The sequence below is a fragment of the Thamnophis elegans genome, chromosome 9 (genome assembly GCF_009769535.1).
Source record: "Thamnophis elegans isolate rThaEle1 chromosome 9, rThaEle1.pri, whole genome shotgun sequence".
Lineage (NCBI taxonomy): Eukaryota > Metazoa > Chordata > Lepidosauria > Squamata > Colubridae > Thamnophis > Thamnophis elegans.
The window spans coordinates 31,441,764-31,466,969 of NC_045549.1; the positions used below are offsets into that span (position 1 = coordinate 31,441,764).

At 42.9% G+C, this 25,206-nt stretch overlaps 1 protein-coding gene across 1 annotated transcript in view; it reads right to left on the reverse strand.

Annotated features, from left to right (window-relative positions):
- SMARCA5 (SWI/SNF related, matrix associated, actin dependent regulator of chromatin, subfamily a, member 5) overlaps positions 1-16,905 on the reverse strand; it is a 38,154-nt gene extending 21,249 nt beyond the window's left edge. The window contains 11 exon segments of the mRNA XM_032224522.1: positions 5,230-5,298; positions 6,273-6,404; positions 6,493-6,648; positions 8,271-8,450; positions 9,628-9,728; positions 11,071-11,171; positions 12,588-12,615; positions 12,618-12,717; positions 12,719-12,754; positions 13,201-13,274; positions 16,543-16,905. Of these exon segments, the coding sequence (XP_032080413.1) occupies positions 5,230-5,298; positions 6,273-6,404; positions 6,493-6,648; positions 8,271-8,450; positions 9,628-9,728; positions 11,071-11,171; positions 12,588-12,615; positions 12,618-12,717; positions 12,719-12,754; positions 13,201-13,203 (906 nt within the window). The 5' untranslated portion in view covers positions 13,204-13,274; positions 16,543-16,905.
- Positions 16,906-25,206: the final 8,301 nt, after the last annotated feature.

The window sequence follows — 25,206 nt, forward strand, 5'->3', positions numbered from 1 at the left end:
GGACGACTCATGTTCGAGTCACTTCCCTCTGCGGTAAGGGTGACCGCCGCCTTGAAAGGGCCGTCGTGACTGGTGTTGAAACCTGCCCCTGTCCTGGTAGGATGACCTGGAATACTGCCTGTCGGACCTGAAAGAGGAGAAACGTTGGTGATGGTCATAGTCAGGAGCCCTATAAGACTGTCTACGATAAGGATGAGACCACGTCTTTGGCTTTTTTGCGTTGGATGGGAGGACCTTTTTCTTGTCCTTATTCTCGACAAGAATAGGGTTGAGAGCCTCCCCAAAGAGATTGGGACCCTTAAAAGGGGCAGCCGCCAGATTCCACTTGACCTTGTTATCCATCTGCCAATTCCTAAGCCATAAAAGACGGCGGGAGGTAACTGAGGTGGCTAACGCACTGGACGCAAAATTGACTATGTCCAGAGTTGCATCTGCCGAGAATTGAGAGGCCGCAATGATTTTAGTCAGATCCTGGTGGAGCCACTCATCCTGGATTGGGATGCGATCCTGGAGCTGGTGCAGCCACATGAAGGTAGTACGGTTGAAATACGAAGCCGCCGCTGCAGACGTTATGTCCCATGCAGTGGCATTGAAATTTTTCCTCAGGGCAAGCTCAGTGTGCTTATCCTCAGGTTTTAACTTATCCGCCGCATCCCCGGACACCACTGGGGACGAAGAAACCAAGGTAGCAATAGGAGTGTCGATAATGGGCAACTGGATGGTTTGGGCAAAGGCCTGTTCCACATTGTAGTTAGTTTAGTTTAGTTAGTTTATTGGTTTTGTATGCCACCCATTCCCGAAGGACTTGGGGCGGCTTACAATAAAAAGGGAAGGGGGATAAATAAGACAAACAAAAATTTAAAATATAACAACATTCACAATTAAAGTGGGGCTGGATACTTCAGCAGCCCCAGGCCTGCCGGAACAGCCAGGACTTAGTAGCTTTATGGAAGGCCGGGAGGGTGGTAAGGGTCCGGATCTCAACGCGGAGGTCGTTCCAGAGGGCCAGAGCTGCAACAGAGAAGGCCCTCCCCCAGGGGGTCACCAGCCGGCATTGGCTGGCAGATGGAATCCGGAGAAGGCTAAGTCTGTGCGATCGAATCGGTCTTTGGGAAGTAATTGGCAGGAGGCGGTCTCTCAGGTAACCAGGTCCGATGCCATGCAGGGCTTTAAAAGTAACGACTAGTACCTTGAAGCGTGTCTGGAGACCAATGGGCAGCCAGTGCAGCTCGCGGAGGATAGGTGTAACGTGGGTGTACCTAGGTGCACCCACAATCGGTCACGCGGCTGCATTCTGGACTAACTGAAGTCTTCGAACACTCTTCAAGGGCAGCCCCAGGTAGTTACAGTAATCCAGTCTTGAGGAGACGAGGGCGTGAGTGTAGATGTTAAATAGGAGGGGGGACAGGACCGAACCCTGCGGCACTCCATAGTTGAGGGGCCTAGGGGTCGACCTCTGTTCTCCGACCAACACCGAATGCGACCTGTCCGAGAGGTAGGAGGAGAACCACCGTAGGACGGTGCCTCCCACTCCCACCTCCCGTAACCGTCGCAGAAGGATACCATGGTCGATGGTATCGAAGGCCGCTGAGAGGTCAAGGAGCACTAGGATAGAGGAGTGATCCCTATCCCTGGCTCGCCAGAGATCATCAATCAGTGCGACCAAAGCAGTTTCCATGCTGTAGCCAGGCCTGAAACCAGACTGAAAGGAATCCAGATAATCGGTTTCATCCAAGGACTGCCGGAGTTGAAAGGCCACCACTTTCTCAACAACCTTCCCTACAAAGGGGAGGTTGGAGACTGGACGATAGTTACTTAAAATGGCTGGGTCCAGAGAGGGCTTCTTCAGGAGGGGTCTCACCACCGCATCCTTTAGGAGGAGCGGGAAGGATCCCTCCCAGAGAGAGGTGTTAACTATCCTCTGGATCCAGCCACGTGTCACCTCCCTGCTGGTCGAGACCAGCCAGGAGGGGCACGAGTCCAGTATACAAGTGGAGGCACTCACCGCTCCCATAGCCTTGTCCACTTCCTCAGTAGCGACAAGTTGAAACTCGCTCCATAAAATCCGCTCAAGACCTTCCCCCGGTACCTCGGCTGGTACCGTGCAATTGGAGTCCAGATCTGTCCGAATCCGAGTGACTTTATCCATTAGAAACTGAACAAATTCCTCAGCTCTACCTTGTAAAGGGTCGCCCGCCTCCCTTCCTTTCAGGAGGGCACGGGTTATTCTGAACAAGGCGGCTGGGCGTGATTCAGCGAATGCAATAAGAGCGGCAAAATGCGCACATTTTGCCGCCCGTATTGCCACGAGATAGGTCCTGATAAAGGCTCTCATCAATGCTCGGTCTGATTCAGAGTTACTGGCCCTCCAGCGGCGCTCTAGGCGTCTCTTTTGGTGCTTCATCTCCCGGAGTTCCTCGGTAAACCAAGGAGCCCTCCTGGATCCGCAATCTTGGAGAGGCCGCAAAGGCGCAATTCGGTTTAAAGCCCCCGCCGCCGCTGTATTCCAGGCAGCGACTAAGGACTCCGCCGCACTGTGGACGACAGCGTCAGGTATTTCTCCAAGCGCTGTCTGAAATCCCATAGGGTCTATCAGGCACCTGGGGCGGAACCACCTACTCATTTCCCTCTCCCTACAGTGGGGGATTGGTTTCCGAAAGTCAAGCCTCAGTAGGGAGTGATCAGACCATGACAAGGGCAAGATCTCAATGCCCTTCAAATCTAGATCACGTCTCCACTGCTCCAAGAGGAATACGAGGTCAAGCGTGTGACCCGCTGAGTGAGTCGAACCCTGAATTACTTGGGTCAAGTCCATGGCTGTCATGGAAGCCATGAACTCCTGCGCCCCATCAGAGTGCTCGCCAAGCAAAGGCAGGTTGAAATCCCCCAGCACCATAAGCCTGGGGAACTCTACTGCCAGCTCGGCTACTGACTCGAGGAGCGAGGGGAGGGCTGTTGCAATGCTCTTGGGAGGTAGGTATGTTAACAACAAAGCCCACTTGACCCGCAAGGTCCAACAGAAGAAGCGGCGGTCATTGCTTCCTGGATTAGAAAAATTGGAGGGGCGGGCCCACTAGTTGGTCAGGACCTCCATAAACAAGGGGGGAGCAGGAATCTCCTCCTTGTTCGTAGCCGTGTTGGAAAACATGGCCATGTCCCGGGATCCCCCATCCCAATTTTAGTGGTCTTCCTCGCCTTATTCAGGAGTGTCTTGAACATGGCTGGGGCAAACAGGCCCGAGGAAGACGGAGGATTGGGAGGAGCTGCATCCTCGTCGTCCAAAAAAAACGTATCATGAGGATTCTCCTCCCCCATGACTGAGGCCTCGCTAACCATGGATGGGGAGGAAGCCCTATACTGGTGCCGGCCCGGCCCCCCTTGTAACATAGAAGAATGGGAACTCCTGTCCTGCTGGGCAATGCCCTGCGAAATAAGCCATTTAATACCTTCAGGAAGGTGTTCCAGATTCTCCATGTTCCCATAAGAAGTGCCAGGCCCCTGAGGTGCCAACCTGCGTGAAGAACAAGGCCCTCTAGATGTCCCCTCCAAGGGATCCACTTACTTGTCCCTTGCCAGACTCAGGGAAGCCGTAGGGGAAGGGGAAGGAGACCTCCTTCGCCTGGAGTAGCTGCAGGATCTGGCCTGGGAGCCCGAGGAAGAAGGGCTGAAACCTCGAGGCGAAGAATGCCCAGAAGGGGACCTGATCGGAGACCTGGACCTGCTAGCTGAGACAGGCCTGTCTCTCAGCCCTGGAGAAAGTCTTTTCAAGCGCCTTATGCTTCCTGGCTTCTTGTCTCGTGGAGGCCATAGAGGGGCACTGGGCTGCCAGGGGCCTTACCAGGGACTCCCCAGGTCTGGGACCCTGCTCCACTTCTCCCCCCAATGGGCCTTCTGCCTGGCCCTGGGGAATTCCCGATCCCTCCTCCATACTCCCCACTTACGTGTCCTGGAAGGTGCGGAAGAAGAGCAGGCCTCTGTAGGCCCCACCGGAGCCTGAGCCCCCAACGATAAGCAGTAGGACTAGGCCGATCACCCCCGGCCTGGGCCTCGCAATGGTCGTGCAAACGAGGAAGGCCTTGCGCACATGGCGGCAGCCAAAATGGCTCACAAATGGCTAGCGAGGCCAAACCAGGGGCCGAAATGAACAGCAATGGGCGCACCCGACTATCTCAGCTGTGTGCTCCACGATCCAGGGGGCCCCGCGGCACAATGGCTCGCACCCCCCCTGAAGCTCAGGCTGTGCTGGCCCTTTCAGCGCAGCACGCAACAGCCGCCCGAATGCAAACGCCGGCTCCGCAAACCTCGTAGGTACTTCGAGCCACTAGAGGAGCCTTCTGTTGGGCCTGCCAAAGAATCATGGCCCCCGCGACAGCTGCGCTGGAGCACAGCACCCCCGCAACCCCGGGGACAGGTCTGAGGCTCCGGGCCCACAGATGGGACGGTCAGAACCCCCCACAGTCCCACCACCACCGGAGGCAGAAAGGACTGACCCCTGGGCCGCAGCTACAAATGGAATTTTAAGTAAATTTAAGCAAATTTAAAATGTCCAATTGAACCAAATATAGTAAGCCAATTGAAGCAAAATAGGAAAAAATACACACTATCTCTCTACCCACAACTCAAGCAGTGCTTGGACCAAGAGACTGAGAGGAAACTGGGCTAGAAAGGCAGGAAGGAGCATTTAAGAAGTTTTACTCTCAGTCTTGGACCAATCAGGCTTTGAGAATACCCACACAAGACCACTCCCTCATCCACTGGAAAACTCAACTATCACATAACATTTCTGGAAAGAAACATAGAGGAAATTAAAAGTCCCAATGACCATGAAACTATTTGTGCTATTTATGGAATTGAAAAATGTTTCAGTATCTGCACCAACAGCATCTCAAGCAAAGTGTAGAGGCATGTTTTATTACTTTCCAGGTAGAATAGCAATAGCAGTTAGACTTATATACCGCTTCATAGGGCTTCCAGCCCTCTCTAAGCAGTTTACAGAGTCAGCATATCGCCCCCACAGTCTGGGTCCTCATTTCACCCACCTCGGAAGGATGGAAGGCTGAGTCAACCTTGAGCCGGTGAGATTAGAACCGCTGAAGTGCAGATAACAGTCAGCTGAAGTGGCCTGCAGTACTGCACCCTAACCACTGCACCACCTACATATGCTACATAGAGTGAGAGCTTTGTAGTAAAAATAGACCAAAGTTAGTTCATTTTTTAAAAGAAACTCACCATGTGAAGCCGTTCTACTAATTTTTGATCCCCAAGACAGTTGTTTGTATCGAACCATGAATCAAAATCCTGCATTAAAAAACATGCTTTATAATCAAAAAATTCACTACCAACAAATCAGCATTTAATATACTATTCCTTGCCCCCACATATAATAAATACAAACAGAAGAATTTAACTTTATTTAAAATTTTAGCTTTCCAAAAATATGTTTCAATTCTCTTTCAATTTCTTGCTAAAATAATGTAGGAATGCTGCTAACATACATGTCAACATTTGATATGAGATAAATGAACATACTCCCACTCTTCTCACATTATCTATAATTTCATATGACACACTGATACCGATTATAGATAACACAATAATCCTTCGTAATTATTTTTAAGATATACTAAAGCTATAATTTGATTTCCACATTATAAAGTAAATGTAGCTATCAGTGAGGAAAAATTGAAATAGCACTAAAAGTCAGGCTGATTTCCAACCTGCAAAATAAAAACACGGTATTAAACAGCATTATTCTCTGGGCATCTTATACTCTATAAGACTGAAGAGTTATGCTTATGAAGATAACAACCATCAATGATACAGTTATTTTCTACCTTGCTAGAAATGCTTCTTTTTCAAATGCTTTACCAGTTTTATAAAAAATATTTTATTTTCAATTTTAAATATTTATTTCATACTGAACAGCTCACAGTGCCACATTATTATTGTTGCTGTTATCTCATTGAATTCAACTAATAAATTCCTACAGAGCTGGTGCTGTTGCTTAAAACTATTTATACTTGCCAAGAAATGTTTCTTAATCAAAAGAGGCAAATCTGAACCTAAGTTCCCTTTAATTAGTTTTCCAAATGATGATCATTTTCCTATTTCTATTAGCAATTGGGATACAATCATTTAGATCAGGATCACTGAGGCTTCATCCACAAATTGCTTACCAATCACCTCATCTACATAAATGTCATATCATCTTTCATTCAGCCGTATTTTTAATTAAGATACCATTAAACATTACAAATATTTTCATACATTACCTCAGCTGAATTAAAGACATCTGGCAATAAAAAGTTAAGAAGTGCCCACAGTTCATGCAGGTTGTTCTGTAATGGTGTTCCAGTTAACAATAACCTATTTGTAGTCTTAAATTCCCTCACAATTTCTGACAACTGAAAGAAAAAGAATTACTATAAACATCTGACAGGAAAGAAATCTGCAAAATTTAAATTCTTACCTAAATAGGATATTTAAAATTACCTTAGACTTTTCATTTTTAATCCTGTGGGCTTCATCAATAACTAGGTATCTCCAGTTAAATTTTTTGAATACTGATTTCTCTTTAATGAGCATTTCATATGATGTTACACAGACATCCCATTCTCCTGGCAACAAAACATCTCTCACGAAAACAGCCTGAATCAGAGAAAATATTGAATTAAAAATTTTAAAGAAATAATCATTATTATATCACAGAATCTTTATTTTATGGTTAGTTATTATTAAATACATCCATATGTGACCCTGATAATTTCAAATCTGTTACCACTTGTTTCCTAAAATTAGATATAATATAATTTTAATGTACCAGGGAGATTCAGGGTTTCATACAGAAGTATAAACTCTGGATAATTTGTAACTCTGCTAAAAGCTAATTCAAAAATTCACAAATTGTATTGCATCAACATTCTGACCAGGATTTCCAACAGGTCACGTCAGGAATAAGGGTGTATTTTAAAAATAATAGATAATCAACAGTCCTAATATTAGCTAATTTAGCATTAATAAATATAGCAATACATTTCCCTTAATTCCTGCATAAAGAATTAGAAACAATTAAATTAAGAAACTGTAAAAAAAAATCAGCCTTATGTTCTTTATTTTAAAAGTTCAACTGAATAATAATTCCTAACTGGCAGAACACTGTTGTGTTAACAGAAGATTTCAAACAACGACACTACAACAGCCTTAATTTTTGCAATATTTTACTTTGGCATTTAACTACATTTAAATATACTTATTTTCATTATGCTGCAAAGTTATCTTTTTCTTTATAAACAGAAGACTTAAACACACACATTTAAAAAGCAAAAAAACCCAATTTGATTGAATTAATGTAGAAACTCAAAACCAATTAAAAAGTATAGTATATTTCATTATTTTGATAAACAGGATTAAATTATAAAAATTTGCCAATTAATAAACCATAAGTAAAATTCAAAAAGCCACCTGAGAAAGTAGCCCATTCTATAAATGGCAATACTTATCTAAAAGCATTTATGTCAGCTAGAAATAGATTTCAATTTAACTTCCAATACTGTACACAAAGTTTAAGCTCCCTAAAGTAACAATAGCAAAAGAACTTAGACATATACTGTTCCATAGTGCTTTACAGCACTCTCTATAAACAGTTTACTAAGTCAGCATATTGTCCCAACAATCTGGTCCTCATTTTATTGGCCTCGGAAGAATGCAAGCCAAGTCAATCCTGACATGTCAGGATTCAACTCCTAGCTGTGGGCAAAGTTAACCTGCAATACTGCATTCTAACCACTGTGCCACCACGGCTCCTGGCAAAAATGCATTTGCCAAATAGAGATATAATTGATAAGAAACTTGAAAGTATTCCATAACACTTATTGCTTGGGGGAATACAGTAGGACATGGGTAGACCTTTAGTGACTTCCCTGCCAATTGATCATTTGAAGTTATGATGGGGCCGAAATGTTACTTTATGACCATCACAGTACCCTTGCAGCCATTGATTGCCATTCAGGCAGTTTTCAACAGGTGTTTACAACTGTCACAGCATCTAGGATGTGATCACCAATTGCATGCTTCACAACCTATTTCTGACAACCAGAGTCAATGGAGAAGCCAGCAGGAAATCATTAAGTGATGTCTCACTTAATGGCATGTCGGTCACTATTCATGAAATTTCACTTACAAATCCCTAGTACTTTGCTATGGGCAGGTAGACTAATTGTCACTGAACATATATATGACTAGTAGAGAAACACACTTGAGTTCATACTCACTCGCTGGTCTTTATCACCTATCAGACATACTGCTCGAAGAGTTGGCACCCATCTCTTGAACTCACTCATCCAATTATGCAAAGTTGATTTGGGAACCAATACCATATGAGGACCTGGAATGTTCCTGTAATGTTTCATGTACCCAAGAAGAGAAATTGTTTGCAATGTCTTTCCAAGACCCTGTTAACAATGTATATACACAAAAAGTTAATTTGTATCAGAGAGCAAGATAAATACAGATATAAATCCCTGTGTGTGTTTTTGTGTGTGTGTGTGTGTGTGTGTGTGTGTGTGTGCGTGCACTGAATTTTTAAAGGCAGATTTCAGCAACAACTAAATGCAATTTTATACATCAATCAAGACAGCTGCCTTTTATCCATCTTGGAAATTTACGAGTGTGGGTGTGAGTGTCGATATGTATCAATATATTACATTTAGAAAATGTATAACTGTGTAAGCATATATCTTTGTATCCTATATCATAAATTCTTACTGAAAGTGCTATTAAGAATTGTTAATTTTCTTATGATGAGCTACTATATTATCAGAAAGCCTATTTTCAAATATACAACCATCTCTAATTAGATCAACATTCAAAACTATGCTACTGCTTATCACTAGCATATAATCCTTTATAATAAAAACATTATATATTCAGAATTTTAACTATAAAGGAAAAAAAGGCTGCAACCTGCATGATATATCATTCTCAAAATATAAAACCCAGGAGAACTGCAGAACATAAAATAAAACATTCTGCAATTCATATACTTTACAGCATTGGCTCCAGAACCAAGGCTATCTTAAATAATAATTCCACTCAAGATAGAAAACCTTCACAAAAGCCAATCAAATAATTACATAACATTCCTTAGAAAATATATATCTTGTTTTTACAAATATTTAAAAGCACATTTTCCCCAAATATCTAGGTTCAATACCGCTAGTCAGAACTAATTACATAAAATAAGAAATATTTTACCTAACTACCACGCAAATCAAAAAACCAACTTTCAATTTGCTATTATAATAAGCACTGATTTTTTTAAAAAGTCTGAACATATATCTGCTAGTACTAGGCTTATAACTATATCAGTACCTTTTATATTGGGACAGGACTGACTAGAAAATCTACAATCAGAAAGCCTACATTTTGACATAAAAATATTATGCTCTTATTCTACGTTTAATTCACTTTAATTAATTCACTGTGATTTGCATTTCGTGCTATTATACAATTTATAAGCAATTTTAACAATTAGCAACAGTTCACAAAAAGGAACTGGGCAAACTTTAATAATTAAAATTAAATGTGATTTTTCACTTTAATTCTAAATAAAATCAGCTTTCAGCATACCATTTCATCTGCTAAAATACCATTGATGCCATTCTCATACAAAGAAATAAGCCAGTTCAATCCTCTGACTTGATAATCACGCAATTTTCCCCATTTCACATCTGCAGTAAGAGACAGAAGCACGTAATAATAAATTAAAGTCACCTCTTATTTTCTTCATAGTAAGTATTCCCAATACCCCAGGAGGAAGAACTAATATTCAGTCCATATTCTTAACAGAATAAAATGCCAAGTGTTATGCCATTATGATTAAATTAAATGTGTACAAAGCAAACTCATTGGTAATTCAGGATTTTTCTCATGTCTACCAACTAGTTGCAATGTTTGCAAAACAAAATGCTAACCAACATCAGAAACAGGAATAGAGTACAAATGAATAATAGCAATAGCAATAGCAATAGCAGTTAGACTTATATACTGCTTCATAGGGCTTTCAGCTCTCTCTAAGCGGTTTAGAGAGTCAGCATATTGCCCCCAACAATCCGGGTCCTGGACCCCTATTGACTGTTCTACAAATGAATAAAAATACTGACTGTTCTACAAAGATTAATCAATAGAAAACTAGATAATGTTGTTTATTTTCTGTTTGAAAAGAAATGTTATACACTTATAAAACAAATTATCATGGCATTTTAATATATCTTGACAACAGGATAAACAAACCCTCTCAAATTATAGTAAGTTATTAGATACAAAGGGATGGATGTATTTATTAGCAATATTTTTTTGAATCCCACTTGCCTCCCTTCCTTCCCACTAATAGAACAGATAAATTATCTGTTCTCAAACACAAGAAATGATACTCCATTGAAGTGTTCATTATGAAGCAGCAAACAACAAATCCCTGAATTTGTGTTGTACACGACACACATTCAAAATCAAGGAGGAAAAATAGTTTTGAGCACACATGGGAACATATATTTTAAAATTGTGTAACTTTAAAACCTGAAATCTCTATTACACACTTATTTAATTGGGGATGGATTTAGTTTACACATAACTTCTCTGTAATAGTTCTAGAAGAGATAAGTTTGATGCTCAATTTAGAATACAGTTTGGAAATATAATTTGTTGTAGAAAATTTAAAACATGTTCTCATTTTTTACCAACTAAATCATACTGCTTAAAAAATAGATTTCTTTATATTAAAACTTGGATATAATGAATTAAAAAAGTAGAACATGATAGCAGAATAAGTATATTTAAAAGTTTGCATGCAAAATTGTATTCAAAATGACAAAGTGAGTATTTTCTAATCTGTTCTAGGAAGACTTCTGTTTTGAAAGGAAGCATATAAAATTTCAAAAAATATATTAATTTAAGTAGGATAATATTGGCAAATGTGTAAATACTATTATGCTAAATAAGCAAAGAAGTATCAAAATCTTTTAATTTTGGATAGTTCCCAATGGCCACATGTAAACAACAAAAAATATTACTTACAGGATGGAGAATCTTCAAATCGAGTGCATACATTAGTAGTCTTGGAATTTTCGGTTAAAAGCTCCTCATCCTCTTCCTGTTCAGTTCTACGATGGCGATAACTAGAAACAATGGAAATGTTAAGAAAATAAACAGTTAACTATTATAGATTCAAAAATAAGCCAAATTTTTACATTGAATAACTATTACAAGCTCCTTAGCTAAACTCTTATTTGGATGAAAAAATGCACCCATCACAACTTTTCATACTTTCCAGTCCAATGCATGTTGGAAAAGAGTTTATGTAACAGGATTCATGACTTGTCCACGTATTACTCCCTAAAAGCTCAAGTAAATATTGTAAAAACATTTGGTTGGGGAAGAAGTAATTTTTTTTTTTAAAAAAAATCAATTATCTGAGGTTTGAAGAAAAAAACAACCCATTAAAAAAATTCAAATGGTGAGAGGCAGTTATTCTAGGCCCAAGATGCCATTAACCTCATTCTCCATTCTTAGCTTTTGCCTGCTATTATTAATTACAGCTATACTATGCTCTGTATGGTTCTTCTATTCTATAGGCAAATATTTCATATATGGTTTTTAGGAAGTATTGGCTATTTTTCTATTTCTGAAGTATCAAATCTCATCACAGCTGGCAACAGGAAGGGCAGCAGCCAGTAAACACTCAGTTCCATTCAGTTGCCCAGATTCCACCCCACAAAGATTATGAGGTTGTTAGAACAGGATGAAATCTCATCACAACACATTGCCATGTCAGTTTTCCTTCTTTCAATCATGTAAACCAGAAACTGAACTAAAACCATGCCTGCAATTTCACTTATTCTGAAAATATTCAAAACATGCATATATGAAACTCTATTAGGAAAAATTGCTATCAATTCTAATGAAAGGCTGGTTTTTATTCCTCTCCAACTCAAAACTAGAAAGAGTAAAAGGAGATAATCCTGTATCACATGCTGAGAAAAAGACATTCAAAGACAGGGTCCTGGCAACTCTTTTTAAAGCTTTCTTAAACCTCACTATAGTTCTTATATAAGGAACTCTATATAAGAGTTCCTTATATAGGAACTCTTCCCAGATTGAAGAGTTTCACAGTGAAGAGTCATGATGGTGCAGTGGTTAGAATGCAGTATTGCAGGCTAATTCTGCTGGCTGACAGTTCAATCCTTACCAGCTCAAGGTTGACTCAGCCTTCCATTCTTGCGAATCAGTAAAATGAGGGACCCAGATTGTTGGGGGCAATATGCTGACTGTAAACCACTCAGAGAATGCTCCCAAGCACTATAAGCTGTATGCTATTCACACATATGGCCCTATCAATTCTCATCAGAGGTAGACCTCCCCAGACAATTTAAGTACAATCTACACTAATCTACATATTGTATTCAATCATGATCTTTGTTTCACATTTATTTATTTAGTTGAATGACGCCCCTTTGCATATTGCAACTCAAAGGTGCTAAAAATATTTTACAATGACACATTTTCAGAATAAATATAACTCTGTTGTTACTCACTCTCCAACAGATAACAGATTTTGTTTTCATCTTTTTTTATTCTTGGTCGTCCTGGTTTCATTTTTAAGGGTGAAGTTGGAGTCTTCTGAGCAGCAGGTTGAATGAAATGTGCAAACCATTCTGTCTGTTTTCAACAGATAGTCAAATCTGTTTGATCGATCGGTTTGCTGCAATAAAGTTATAAAGATTAGCAAGAAAACAAGAAAGTTTATATGAAAAAAAATCAAATTCTAGAATTAGTTTTTAGCATTTGAAAATCCATTATAAAGTGTGGCAAAAGCAGAAAATACCATAATTTTAGCATCCAATCTTTGGGGACGTCAAGGAAGCCTTCTCATACAATGATACTGCTAGAAATTGTGTAGCTGAAGACGGTGGGGAATGTCAATAGACTTTGGAGGAAATTTAAGATTATGAATAGGAGGTGGCTTCTTTGAAACAAACTCTTCTTTTCGCATTCTTAAAAGCCTTCCAAAATAACCAAAATTATATTGATAAAGTATTAAGATTATTTAATAGAGCAGTCCAAGTTTGAGATGCTTGGCTGCCCAGTGCATGAACCAAACTGTCAACTCCTGAAGTAATCACCTATATTATAATACAAAATACCTACCATTTTTTCTTCATATGTAGGATCTGGTTCTTGATTTTCTTTTTGTTTTCCTAGAGATTCACACCAACAAGTTCCTAGGGAAAAATAACATTTCTTACTATTCTTTCACATTTTATAACTTTACAAACATTAAGATTTGTTTGGAAATCTAAACTATATACAGCAAAAGTATATACCATGTTTCTCCAAAAATAAGACCCAGACTTATTTTCTTTGGGACCCTGAAATAAGCACTGAGGCTTATTTTCAGGGAGGCCTATTTTTTGGACGTGCAAGAGACAGCAAGTCCGGAGGCTGACAGGAATGGAGCACTGCTACCACCAGCTCTGTTTGGCCCAACATCTACTTGCCTGTGGCCGCAACAACCTAACCTCTCAGCACATCTTGGCCTCCAGCCTCCCTGTCTGCTGTCCCTTCTGTTGCTGGGACACTGGAGCTCGGGTCTTGTCAATGAAGCCACTCTTGGAAGGATGTCACAAAGCTCATTGGGCCAGTGGAGCTGCTCTAGGAAAGAAGGGCAAGACTTGTCATGCCGGTGGAGCCACTCTAGGAAGGACACCACATGGCCCATAGCACCAGTGCAGCTTCTCGTGCAGGCCGCTACATAGTATATGTGCCATTGAGTTTACACCTGCACCTTGCCTCACCTTGTACAACCAGACGGTGGGCAGGGCTTAACTAGGGCTTATTTTAGGGTAGAGCTTATATTAGGCACAGGCGTGAAAATCGGCTAGGGCTTGTTTTCAGGGTAGGTCGTATTTTCGGGGAAACACGGTATTATAATGTTATAAACCACATTAGTAAGACATATTCTATGTGATACAAAAAGAATGGATGCAGACAATGCATTAATAACATAAAACATAATAAATAGTAAAGTTTATAAAGTAAATAAAGTTATATATTGTGTTGTGTGTGTTGCATGGTGCTGTATTGCATTACATTACATTATACTTTTGCCACTTGGAGTTCTACAGCATCAAGTTCCAAAGACCATCCAGAACAGCCACATTTTTACAAGTTTCAGAAAACCAGAAGAATGAGAATTATCCTTGTTTCACAACTAGAGTGAGTGTGTCAGAGAAGAAAGTCCTCACTGAATAATGAAACATCTACAAGAAAATAACCAAGTTTAGAGAGTACCAAAGACCTCATTTCAATCCATCAATTTTATGATGGTTGCAGAGTCACTAACTTATGTTACTAACTTAACAACTGTAGTGATTCTCAAAATAACTGAGACAATAAAGGTAATAAAATGGGGAAAAATGCACTTAACAAATGTCTCACTTAGCAACATAAATTATAGGCTCAATACAGGACTAACTGTATTTCAAGATGTCCAATACACACAAAAGACCATATTAATTAGGTTATCCATCGCTGCAGGGTCAAATACTAGAAAGTATAATATTTCTTCAGATTGTGTTTTAAATTTGTAATATGAATTAGCTGTTATTAAAAATGGTGAGGCTCTTTTATGGATATAATATCGTAGAGCAGAGGTGTCAAACTGGATTCTTCGAGGGCCAGGTCAGCATTGTAATTCCCGCGGGTGGGTGGGGGGGCTTGTCTGCATCCCTTCCACCCATTTTCCTCCTGCACAGCCTCCTGCAACACTCTGCCAGATGAAAACGGGCTGTAGGCAGTGGGCATGATCCATTTTGGCCGTCAGGGGCACTGTGGGGTGGTCATTTAATATTTCTAGGCTAGCCCTGCAAGCCAAATGCAAGCACCCCCGCATACTTTTATATGTTATGGGTAACATATAAAAGTAAGTATTAAATAAGGAACACATATAAATTAAATGTACAAACACAAAAACTATTAATGTAAATGTGTAATTGTTCTCAGTGAAGAAAGACACTGCCTAACATTGATGTATCTTATTGTGTAACTATAAAGAGACATGTATTCAAACTGTTCAATGTACAGTTTTCAGGTAACACTACTAATATACATTTGGGAAGTGGGGATTTATGACAGAAGCGGGACACAAAACACTGATGCAGCTGCACTTCTGAATACATTGTATAACAAAATACAGTAGATACTTTAGCAGCACCTAGAAGTAAAATTGCTTGGAATCCACCTACAAATAGGTTGCATTTCCTGGTTTATTTCAGATTAATAGACCAGTAAATACAACCTTTAGCCTTTCCAACACCCCAAGTAATGTACTGTGGCAAAATAATAGAAAGGAAAAAGATCCTATGTTAATTTTCTAAGAACAATTACTTAAAATTTACCTTGAGGGTTTGTGTATTTTTGTACATTTTAACATTTATGTTAAACATTTTAACTTTATCTTTAGGTTTTTTTTCAACAGTCTGAGCAGAAATCTTGGAATACAATAAACCAGGTGAAGCCCTGGAGAAGTGGAGAAGGGTCTTTTCTCAGAATGCACATCCCCCAGGAGGAACAGGGTCCAAAGGACCTTTCCACAGTCAAGAGCAGGGGTCTCCGGGCCTGGCAACAACATTTTTTTGTGACGCCTGCACATCCTATCGTTAAAACAAGGGGAAGCGGTTTCACAGGATTACGGCTTCACCACCGAAAGCGGAGGCCTCTCAAGCACCACCACGCCGCTTTGCCAAGGGAGCCTCCAAGCTCTGAGCTAAGGCGACCCCGACTGGAGGCTTGCCAGAGCCAGGCTATCACCGTGCCACACGGAAGGTAACCCTCTCGACGCAACGCTGGATGCTTAAACCGACCATGAGCGACGGAAGGACGCCTTCGCTACGAACATCATTGCGCAGCCAATGCCGCTTCTTTGGAAGCCCCCTTCCACCTGCAGCCCAGCCAGGACCACGCCGCCGACCGAGCTTTTGCGGTGGAAGAAGCGCAGGAAAGCAGGGAGGCGAGGGATAAGACCGATGAGGACCCAGAGGGTTGGGGGCAGCGGGCTGACGCTGGTAACAGCTCAGAGGGAGCTATAAAGCACTGTGTGAAGCGGTATATAGTCTAACTGCTATTGTTATTAACGGCTGAGAGACAAAAAGAAAAGGGAGGGGGAAGCAGTAGAGGCGGCGCGATTACCCGGAGAAAGGAGCGGCGTCCCCGGGGAAATCGCTCGCCTCCATCGAGATACCCCCTTTTGCCTTGCCAAGGCGTCCACCGCCGGAGGCGCCGCTCGGCTCTTCCTATTGTCTCCGGCTCCCCACCTCGAGAAACTCGGTCGGAGAAACTCAGCGGTTACGAGCGCTTCCCAGATTCGGTTTAAAGAAACGGCCGAGGTTCTCTGCCACACGTTGCCCGTCGCCCTTCCCCGCCTGCCTGCCTGAGGCCGGCGAGAGGAACCTGCGGGTCGCCCCCACAGCGCCGGTTTTTCCAGCCCCTTACCGTTCCTTCGTCATTGATCCCGGGCGCTCCTTCGGCGGAAGCCGGGGCCCCTCCTGGGTTCTCCATGCCGATGGGAAGCGAAGCGGTGCCCGAAAGGGAGCTCACGTTCTCGTTCTCCGGTCCCAGCGCAGACATCGTGAACACCGTCCGGGGAGATGAAATCGCCGAGGGCGCCGAGCTCCCGATTCCCGCTTTTAAACACAAAAGTGAAATTGAGTTCTCGCCGACTCCCTCCGCGCGCGACTTGGGCCGGACTCTTTTCTTTCTCTTCTTCTTCTTCTTCTTCTTCTTCTTCTTCTTTCAGGCCGCTCTCTCTGCTGCCGCCCCGGCTTTCTCAACGCGGTCCCACCAACCAGGAACCGAGCCGGCTCTCGAGTATCGCGAGACTCAGCCTCGCGGGCTGGGTGTGGAAGAAAACACGGAGACGGGAAAAGAAAAGGAAAAAAAAAAGCCCGTTCTGATTCTTACATTGGCTGAAGCCAAAGCCTGAATGGCCAATTAAAGCAAAGGAGGCGGGTTCCTTTGGCCCTCAGTGCTCGGTATTTGGGGTAGGAATGGGGTGAAGTTTGCCCACGAGTCCAACTTCTGGGAGCGGGAATCTCCTTGAGTCATTAGATCGGTGAGGGGCTTACAATTCCGTTGCAGATGTGAGGCAACGAAAAAGAGAAGTCGAGGTACCGGAAGATTAGCTCACACTTTCTCAGCCTCAGCAACTTTTAAGATGTGTGGACTTCAACTCCCAGAGTTCCCCAGCCAGCCATGCATTAAAATACGTACATCTTAAAAGTTGTGGAGTTTTAGCCTTTTCATGTCTTTCAAATCTTTTAGTCAGTAAGAATAGAAATGGGAGATTTGTGCAGCCTTCCACTATTTCGGAACCACGACTCCCGGCATTTTTTGCCTGTTGGCAGAATCTCTTGCAGGTTTTTCCTCATTCCCGACTTGGAAAATATTGGCACGTTTTCGCGAAGGCTTCAAAAATTAGGACGGTAGCTGTTAGGATTTTTGATAAACCTGATTTTCATAAATAATATCGAAGCTTAAGCTTATAAATTATAAAATATAACTGACACTATTATATTAATTGTTATATTAAGCATACCAGTAGTTTGATTATAATTTATTTTAAAAAATTAACGAGTCTATCCAATAGAAAAAAAATCCAGAGGGCCATTAAATAGCAGACTTCTCTAATTAAAGAATTTCTGCAGCCATTTGGTGCTATCAAGTGGTGGCAAGCAAATTTTTCAGAGGCTATATGTAGTTATGGCTATGTTATTGTAGAAAGTTACCGTGTTCCCCTGAAAATATGACAGGGTCTTATTTTCTTTTTACCTACAAAATATGGCTTGGGCTTTATTATGGGGGGAGGGTTTATTGTTTTGGGGTTGCCAGGGCCAGCTGCCTGCAGAGCATAACCATAGAGTGTGCGCCCAAAGAGGCCACTGCCGAAAGACTTGGGTTGGAAGCCACGGAAAAAGCTAGGCTGGGATGGCGGCAGCAGCAGAGGTGCCCTGGCTCCGTAATGAGAGCTGAGCCATTCATCGTGAGGCTGGGAGGTGGGTGAGCGAGAGTGGAACAGCCGCTCACGCAACCCCCCTCTCCAGCCATACAGAGCACAATTCACTGGCTTTTGGAAGGCGCCAAGCCGCGGGAGCCGGGCAGTGGCGAACAGGTGCTTACGCAGCTTGGCGATACTCCTAGGTCGTGAATGGTGCTGTGCCCAGCTGCAAAGGGGCTTTGCCGGGTGGCTGCTCATGAGCATGGTCACTTCATGGCTGTTCTGTTGTGCTGCTGCGACAGCACAACACAGCCATTCGCCTATGAGGCTGTGCCCAGCTCTTTGGGAGCCTGCTTGCAAGAGAGCAGCCACCCTTCAATTCCCCTCTTCAGCTGGGCACAGTGTTGCTCACCAATCTAGCGGTATCCCGAAGGCACCAAGCAACGTGATCACCTTTGCCTCCCCCCAGGTTCCCGCGGCTTGGCACCTTCAGGATACTGCTAGGTTGGCGAGCGGTGCTCTGCCTGGCCAGAGGTGGGGTGTTGTCCAGGGGGCTTATATGTGGGGGGGGGCTTATATTTTTGCCCACCAGAAAAATGTGGCATGGCTATAGAGGACATATCGTATTTTCGGGAAAACACGGTATCACCCATCCCTCTCTCAGAAAAATGAAATATCCTAGGAAATATTGAAAAGTCACAATATTACTTTTCCCTGGATGTGAAAAGGGAGAAACATGTTTTAAAGACAGAGTAACTGCCTGCAGATTCCTGCCCATCCCCCTTTGTCAATGGCCCATTAAGATGCCCAAACCAGCCCCTTTACATAATAAAGAGTTCTCCCCTTCAGCTCCAGGGTGATGGGATTAAGGCATGATTAGCCTTTATCCATTCACCACATGGCATCTGAGAACTCAACCAAACCTGGATTCAAAACACAGTTTAAGAGAGTTGCCCCTACATAGCCCCATGGGAGTCTGACAACCAATCATAATACATTTCTTACACAGGAACAGGAAACAGATAGGTGGGGTTGAACAGGTTATAAAAAACTTGCAAGCCCCATCTTTGGGCCTTCTCTTTTTCCTCACCCAACATTGAAGCATGTGATCACCTTTTCTGTTCAGAACTCAAGCCATGTAGTCCTGTTCACCATTAAACCATCTTTCCAAGCAGCCTCCATGTCTCCAGTGTCTTTTTCCCCACTTGAAGCCGAACCCAGAAGGACATTTCTTTCAACCCTATTAAATAGCAAAGTTCTCTAATTAAAGAATTTTCTGCAGCCATTTGGTGCTATCAAGTGGTTGCAAGCAAATTTTTCAGAGGCTATATGTGGTTATGGCTATGTTACAACAAAACCTTAAAATGCTATAAAGCTTTTCAAAATAAAAGCATATTACCTTGTGTAGTAAAAACATGTAGGAAGTTAGCACCCACATCTCTCCTAGAAAAATGAAATATCCTGGGAAATATTGAAAATGCAGAATATTATTGTTAGTTCAGGTAAAGTAAAGGCACACTCAGGCTTAGGCAGCAACAGCTCTTTATTAACTCTGAAACATCTATGTACAATCCAGCGAAGGTTCAGTCTGACAGCAGCCCTTTTATAGGGAGCTGTCAGACCCTTCGACCAATCAGGTTGAATCTCTGTTCCCACCAGAACAGAGGACCTTGGTGTAAACTATTGTAACTGATTCTGGTATCTAACACCCCTCCCCTCTTAGATGGGATCAATCGACTTGTGACATACTCACTCAGGTAGGCGGGCTTTCTGGTGGCTCGCCCAGACCTGCGCAGTTCAGGTGGGTGTTCTTCAGTCAGGTCGGGCTGACCTGTTGACTCTGCGGCTTCTCCTGGTGGAAGCTCCTGGAACTTTTCCCAGGCCACGGCTGGAGCTTCTAGAGCCAGTTCGCTCGGAGCTCGCTGCGGGCCTGCAACACTAACAGATAAGTGCCCCGATACCTTCGGGCTTGAGTTGTCTGTGGAAGGAGTGACTTTGTGCTCCTTTTGTGTAGGGCTTTGGCTAACCCGTGCAGGAGTTATCTCTGGTTGCCTAAGATTGGAGTTGGAGAGGCGGCCACGGAGTTGGTCAACGTGCCATCTCCAGTTCTGACCGTCCTCGAGCTCTACTAGGTAAGAGCGAGGTCCAGTGATGCCTATTACTGTGGCAGGAATCCATAGAGTTCCCCCAGCATAGTTGTGGGTGTAAACAATCCCCTCCGCTAAAGTTCCTTATTTTACTTGTCGAATCTGGGGGTGATGAGTCAGAGTAATTTGGGTGTAGCCAGTCTAAGTGGGACTTAGCCGGAGACCCATTAGAAGCTCAGAAGGGCTTCTCCTAGTGGTAGCACTTGGTGTGATGTGCTGTATCAGGAGGAATTGATCAACCCGTGTTTGCCAATCTCCTGGGCCCATCCTGGATAGGGCCTCTTTTGCAGATCTTACCATTCTCTCCGCTTTACCATTGGAGGCCAGATGGAATGGAGCGACCAGGGCATGTCTGATTCCCTGCGCTGCTAAGTAGGTCTCAAACTGCATGGCCCTAAATTTGGGCCCGTTGTCAGAGATCAAGACATTGGGCAGGCCCTGAGTGGAGAAAAATCTCCGTAGTGCCTTGATGACCACTTCTGCCATGGTAGAGGTCATGAGGACTACTTCTAGCCATTTCGAGTAGGCGTCCACAACTACCATGAAAGTCTGGCCGTGAACTGGGCCAGCGAAATCTATGTGCACCCTAGACCATGGTGTTTGAGGTCGCTCCCACTCCTTAGCAGGCGCTTCTGGGGCAGCTGGTCTGGACTCAAAACACTTGGACTCAAAACACAGCCTAGAGCAGTGTTTCTCAACCTTGGCGACTTTAAGTCCTGTGGACTTCAACTCCCAGAATTCCCCAGCCAGCTGCTGGCTGTGGGATTCTGGGAGTTGAAATCCACAGGACTTAAAGTCGCCAGGTTGAGAAACACTGGCCTAGAGAGTTGCCCCTGCATGGCCCCATGAGAGTCTGATAACCAATCAGACTACATTTCTTACACAGGAACAGGAAACAAGGAGATGGGACCAAATAGAGAATATAAAGCCAGGAACTTTCAGCCCTTTTCTCTCTTTTCTTCTTTACCCAACATCTGGAAGCATGTGACCTCCTCCTTCAGGACCTCAGACCATGTGGTCCTGTCCATCATTAAACCATCTTTCCAAGTGCCCTCCATGTTTCCAGTGTCTTTTTCCTCACTTGGAGCTGAACCCAGAAGGAGATTTCTTTCAACAAACAAATATAATCAACAAAAATGTACAATAACAATATATCACTAGTTAGGGTTTGGTATACAGACACAATGGTTTAATGAAAGAATCTTCCATCTAAATGGATTAATTTATAGTTAGATAACAGTGGATGGATGGATGGATGGATTAATGAATTAATACAGGTGTTCATGTTGATGATTTTCTATGTTATGTGAGTTCAGGAACATTAGAATCTCAGTAAAATTTGCTGATCTTTGAAACTATGGAAAAGCAAAACATCTTCCTCAAAGACAAAGTCCAGTGTCTTTTGGAAAAGCACCGTCGAGATGCTATTTGATCTGGATATAAAATCTTCATTTTCAAGTGTTTAAATATTGATCATTCAACATCATTTTGTTGAGCCCCAAATCTAACAAGTGGCAGTTGAAATGGCAGTTGAAATTGTGTTTCAGTGTCTTCAGAGGAAGTTGATAGACTGCAACTCTTGCGTAATTATAATAGGACTAGAAAATCACATTAGAAGATTAAATGGAATGTAATGTATTTGGCATTTGCTGCATCAATTCTGAACCCTAGATGGCAGTAAAATGTTAATTCTGTAATTTTTTATCTGGATTTCTGCAGTCCAAATGTAGGAAATCTATGAATAAAACTATCACATGAGTAGACTGTTTGATATTCTAGTTATGGCTATCTAATACAACTATTGTGATCAGTAAGGGACCAGTGATATATAAGAAATCTTCTCCAGTTACACTTATTGGCTTTGTATGGTTATAAAAACATTTATTTTTAGATAAGAATTTGTAGATTGCTACTTCTTTCCAAGAAGTTACCAGTGTTATACATTTTATCGCTAACATATGAAATGAAATGTGTAGCAGGAATACAAAACATCAGTAGACTTCAGCTATTTTAGTTATTTCTACTTTATATCTCACATTAAAATCATGGAATCACTATAAGCCTAAAGCACAGAGCCATATTTTTTCTTCCTATCCCACTTCAAATCTTGTGATTATCATGTTCAAAGTATACAATTACTCCTGGGGCGGTTGTGTTTCCATCCAGTCATTTTTACCTTCGTTAATTGCTTTCTAATAGTCTGTATTATAGGAATTTAGCACCCACCCCTCTCCTAGGAAAATTAGATATTTTAGGAAATATTAAAAGGGCAGAATATTTCCCCTAAAAGGAAGACAGAAACTCATCCCCCCCCACACCTTTGTTAATGGGCAATTAATGCCTGGAACAGCTTATCTACAACACAAAAGACATGGCTTCCAGGACATAATAGGACCCACCTAGCATAAAGTGACCAGATGTCCCATTTTTGGCGGGACAGTCCCGATTTTTCACAATTTGTCCCACGTCCCGCGGCGTTTTTAAAAAGTCCTGATTTTGGTTTCATGTTGAAAGCGCAGTGGATTTGCTTAAGAAATCCTAACCGGGGCAACACAAAAGACACTCTGTCTAACCCCTCTCTATGTCTCAGTACTTTCATTGAAGATATTAAAACAGGAAAGCAAGAAAACGGAACCCCCCCCCCCTTTTACTTCCTTTTATAGGAAAAGATGACCCAGTACAATAGAGCTCCAGGAAATACTTCGGCTAGAGAAGTAGCGACTCTTTCTTCCTGGATTTTCCAGAGGGGAGGGGCATGGAGGTTGGAGGTCGGCTCATGTGGGAAAAATGGTGGCACGCGAGAAGCTCCGCGTGGTTCACTGTGGGGGAGCTGGCTGAGGAGGAGCCGTGCTGTCTTTTCTGCAGATTCGAAGTTAGTAGAATTGGACAGTTGAAAGCGCTTTTCTTTTCTCTTTGACTGCGAGCTTTCATTACGTGGGAAAGCTGCAATTGCAAGGAGGACGGCGTTGATTTTATTGACATGTACTTTGCACGTGTGCAATGCACTTGTAGATAAAATGCTTGCACTGATGCATCGGTAGACATGGAGCTCAATCAATCTCATTGTACATATATTGTGCACTGACAAATAAGTTAAAGTTATATAAGCGCAGATATTCACCTAATTGTAGTGGTAATGTTTTTTTCTGGGTTAGGCTGTTAAGCTTCGGGGCTGGGATCCAAGGCGCGCTTAACTAGGCAAGGAACTTGTGCGGACCTGCCGGTGCATGGGAGTTGAGGAAAAGAATGGAGGGGAGAGGGGGCATGCGGAGAAGAAGAAGTGTGCCGAGCTGTCATCGGGGCTGCTGAAGCTTGCGAGGGAGATCTTGAAGCAGAGGATCCCAGGGCTGCGGATGTGGGGCTTTGATCTGGTGATTCTGGGATCAGTGGCCATGAGGGATTGGCGAGAATGACTGGCACTTTTTTCCTCAGCCCTGAACTGGGTTTGATTCCCAGCACGCCTCTTGATCGGCTGAAGAGAATGTGATCCAAAAAGAAAAGGAAAGTGTCTGAATTAGGACAGGCAAAGACAAGAATTCCCGCTTGAGGGAAACCCGGTGGGTTAAATTGAAGTTCGCCTGTTCTTCATGACAGCTGCCCTCAATTACGGATCCCATCTAATTCAAGAGATCTTAATCCATTAATTGGCCATTTTAATGGCGGACATACCGCCGGAGCAGCCAAAAGCCTCTTTCTTGACAACGCTTGACAGCGTTGTTGGGGCCCGGGGATCAATTATCCCAGAAAAATGGCCAATTAATGGATTAAGATCTCTTGAATTAGATGGGATCCCTAATTGAGGCAGCTGACACGAAGAACAGGCGAACTTCAATTTAAACCCACCGGGTTTCCCTCAAGCAGGAATTCTTGTCTTTGCCTGTCCTAATTCAAACACTTTCCTTTTCTTTTTGGATCACATTCTCTTCAGCCGATCAAGAAGCATGCTGGGAATCAAACCCAGTTCAGGGCTGAGGAAAAAAGTGCCGTTCATCCTCGCCAATTCCTCATGACCGCTGATCCCAGAATCACAAGATCAAAGCCCTGCATCCGCAGCCCTGGGATCCTCCGCTTCAAGATCTCCCTCGCAAGCTTCAGCAGCCCCGATGACAGCTCGGCATGCTTCTTCTTCTCTGCATGCCCCCCTCCCCTCCATTCTTTTCCTCAGTTCCCACGCACCGGCGGGTCCACACAAGTTCCTCGCCTAGTTAAGCACGCCTTGGATCCCAGCCCCGGGGCACCTTTCTGCAGTTGGTGAAGCTCCTGCTCTCCCCGCAAAAGGCAGCCTTGTCGCCCCCTCTCTCTATTCCCTTTGCCCGCTGTTGGTTAAGAACAAAGCCCACGTGGGGAAGCTGCTTGTTTGTCTGTCTGGGATTCTTTGGGTGTGTGTGTGTGTGTATGGCAGACATACCACCAGAGCAGCCAAAAGCCTCTTTCTTGAAAGCGCTGTCAAGAAAGAGGCTTTTGGACCAAATTTTAATCAAGAACACACAAACCCGTCAATGGTGTCCCGCTTTACCAATGTTAAAATCTGGTCACCTTAATCTAGCAACAGAACTCACCACATGGCACCTAGTAAGATTACATCACCCAGCAAGGCTCAACCAAGCCTAGGACACAGACAATTTACAAAGTTATCCGTGCATGTCCCCATGGAGTCTGACAACCAATCAGAATGCAAGCTCAAATTCAAAAGCCCAGACAGGGCATAAAACCCAGGCACTCTCAGCATCTCTTCCCCTTTTTTTCCCAGGACCTCAAACCATGTGATCCTGTCCACCATTAAACCATCTTTCCAAGCAGTCTCCAGGTTTCCAGTGTCTTTCTTCCCACGTGAAACTGAACCCAGATTGACATTTACTCCAAGAGTGTATAGATCCTTGATGTTACTTAGTGCCTGCTGAGTTTGGTGTATCTGTGTTATTGCTTGTGTGGGTGTCTCTTTAATTACTGCATAAACCTCACTGATTTTTTTTATTCATTTGACATTCAATATGTAAATAAATTTCATCAGATTAA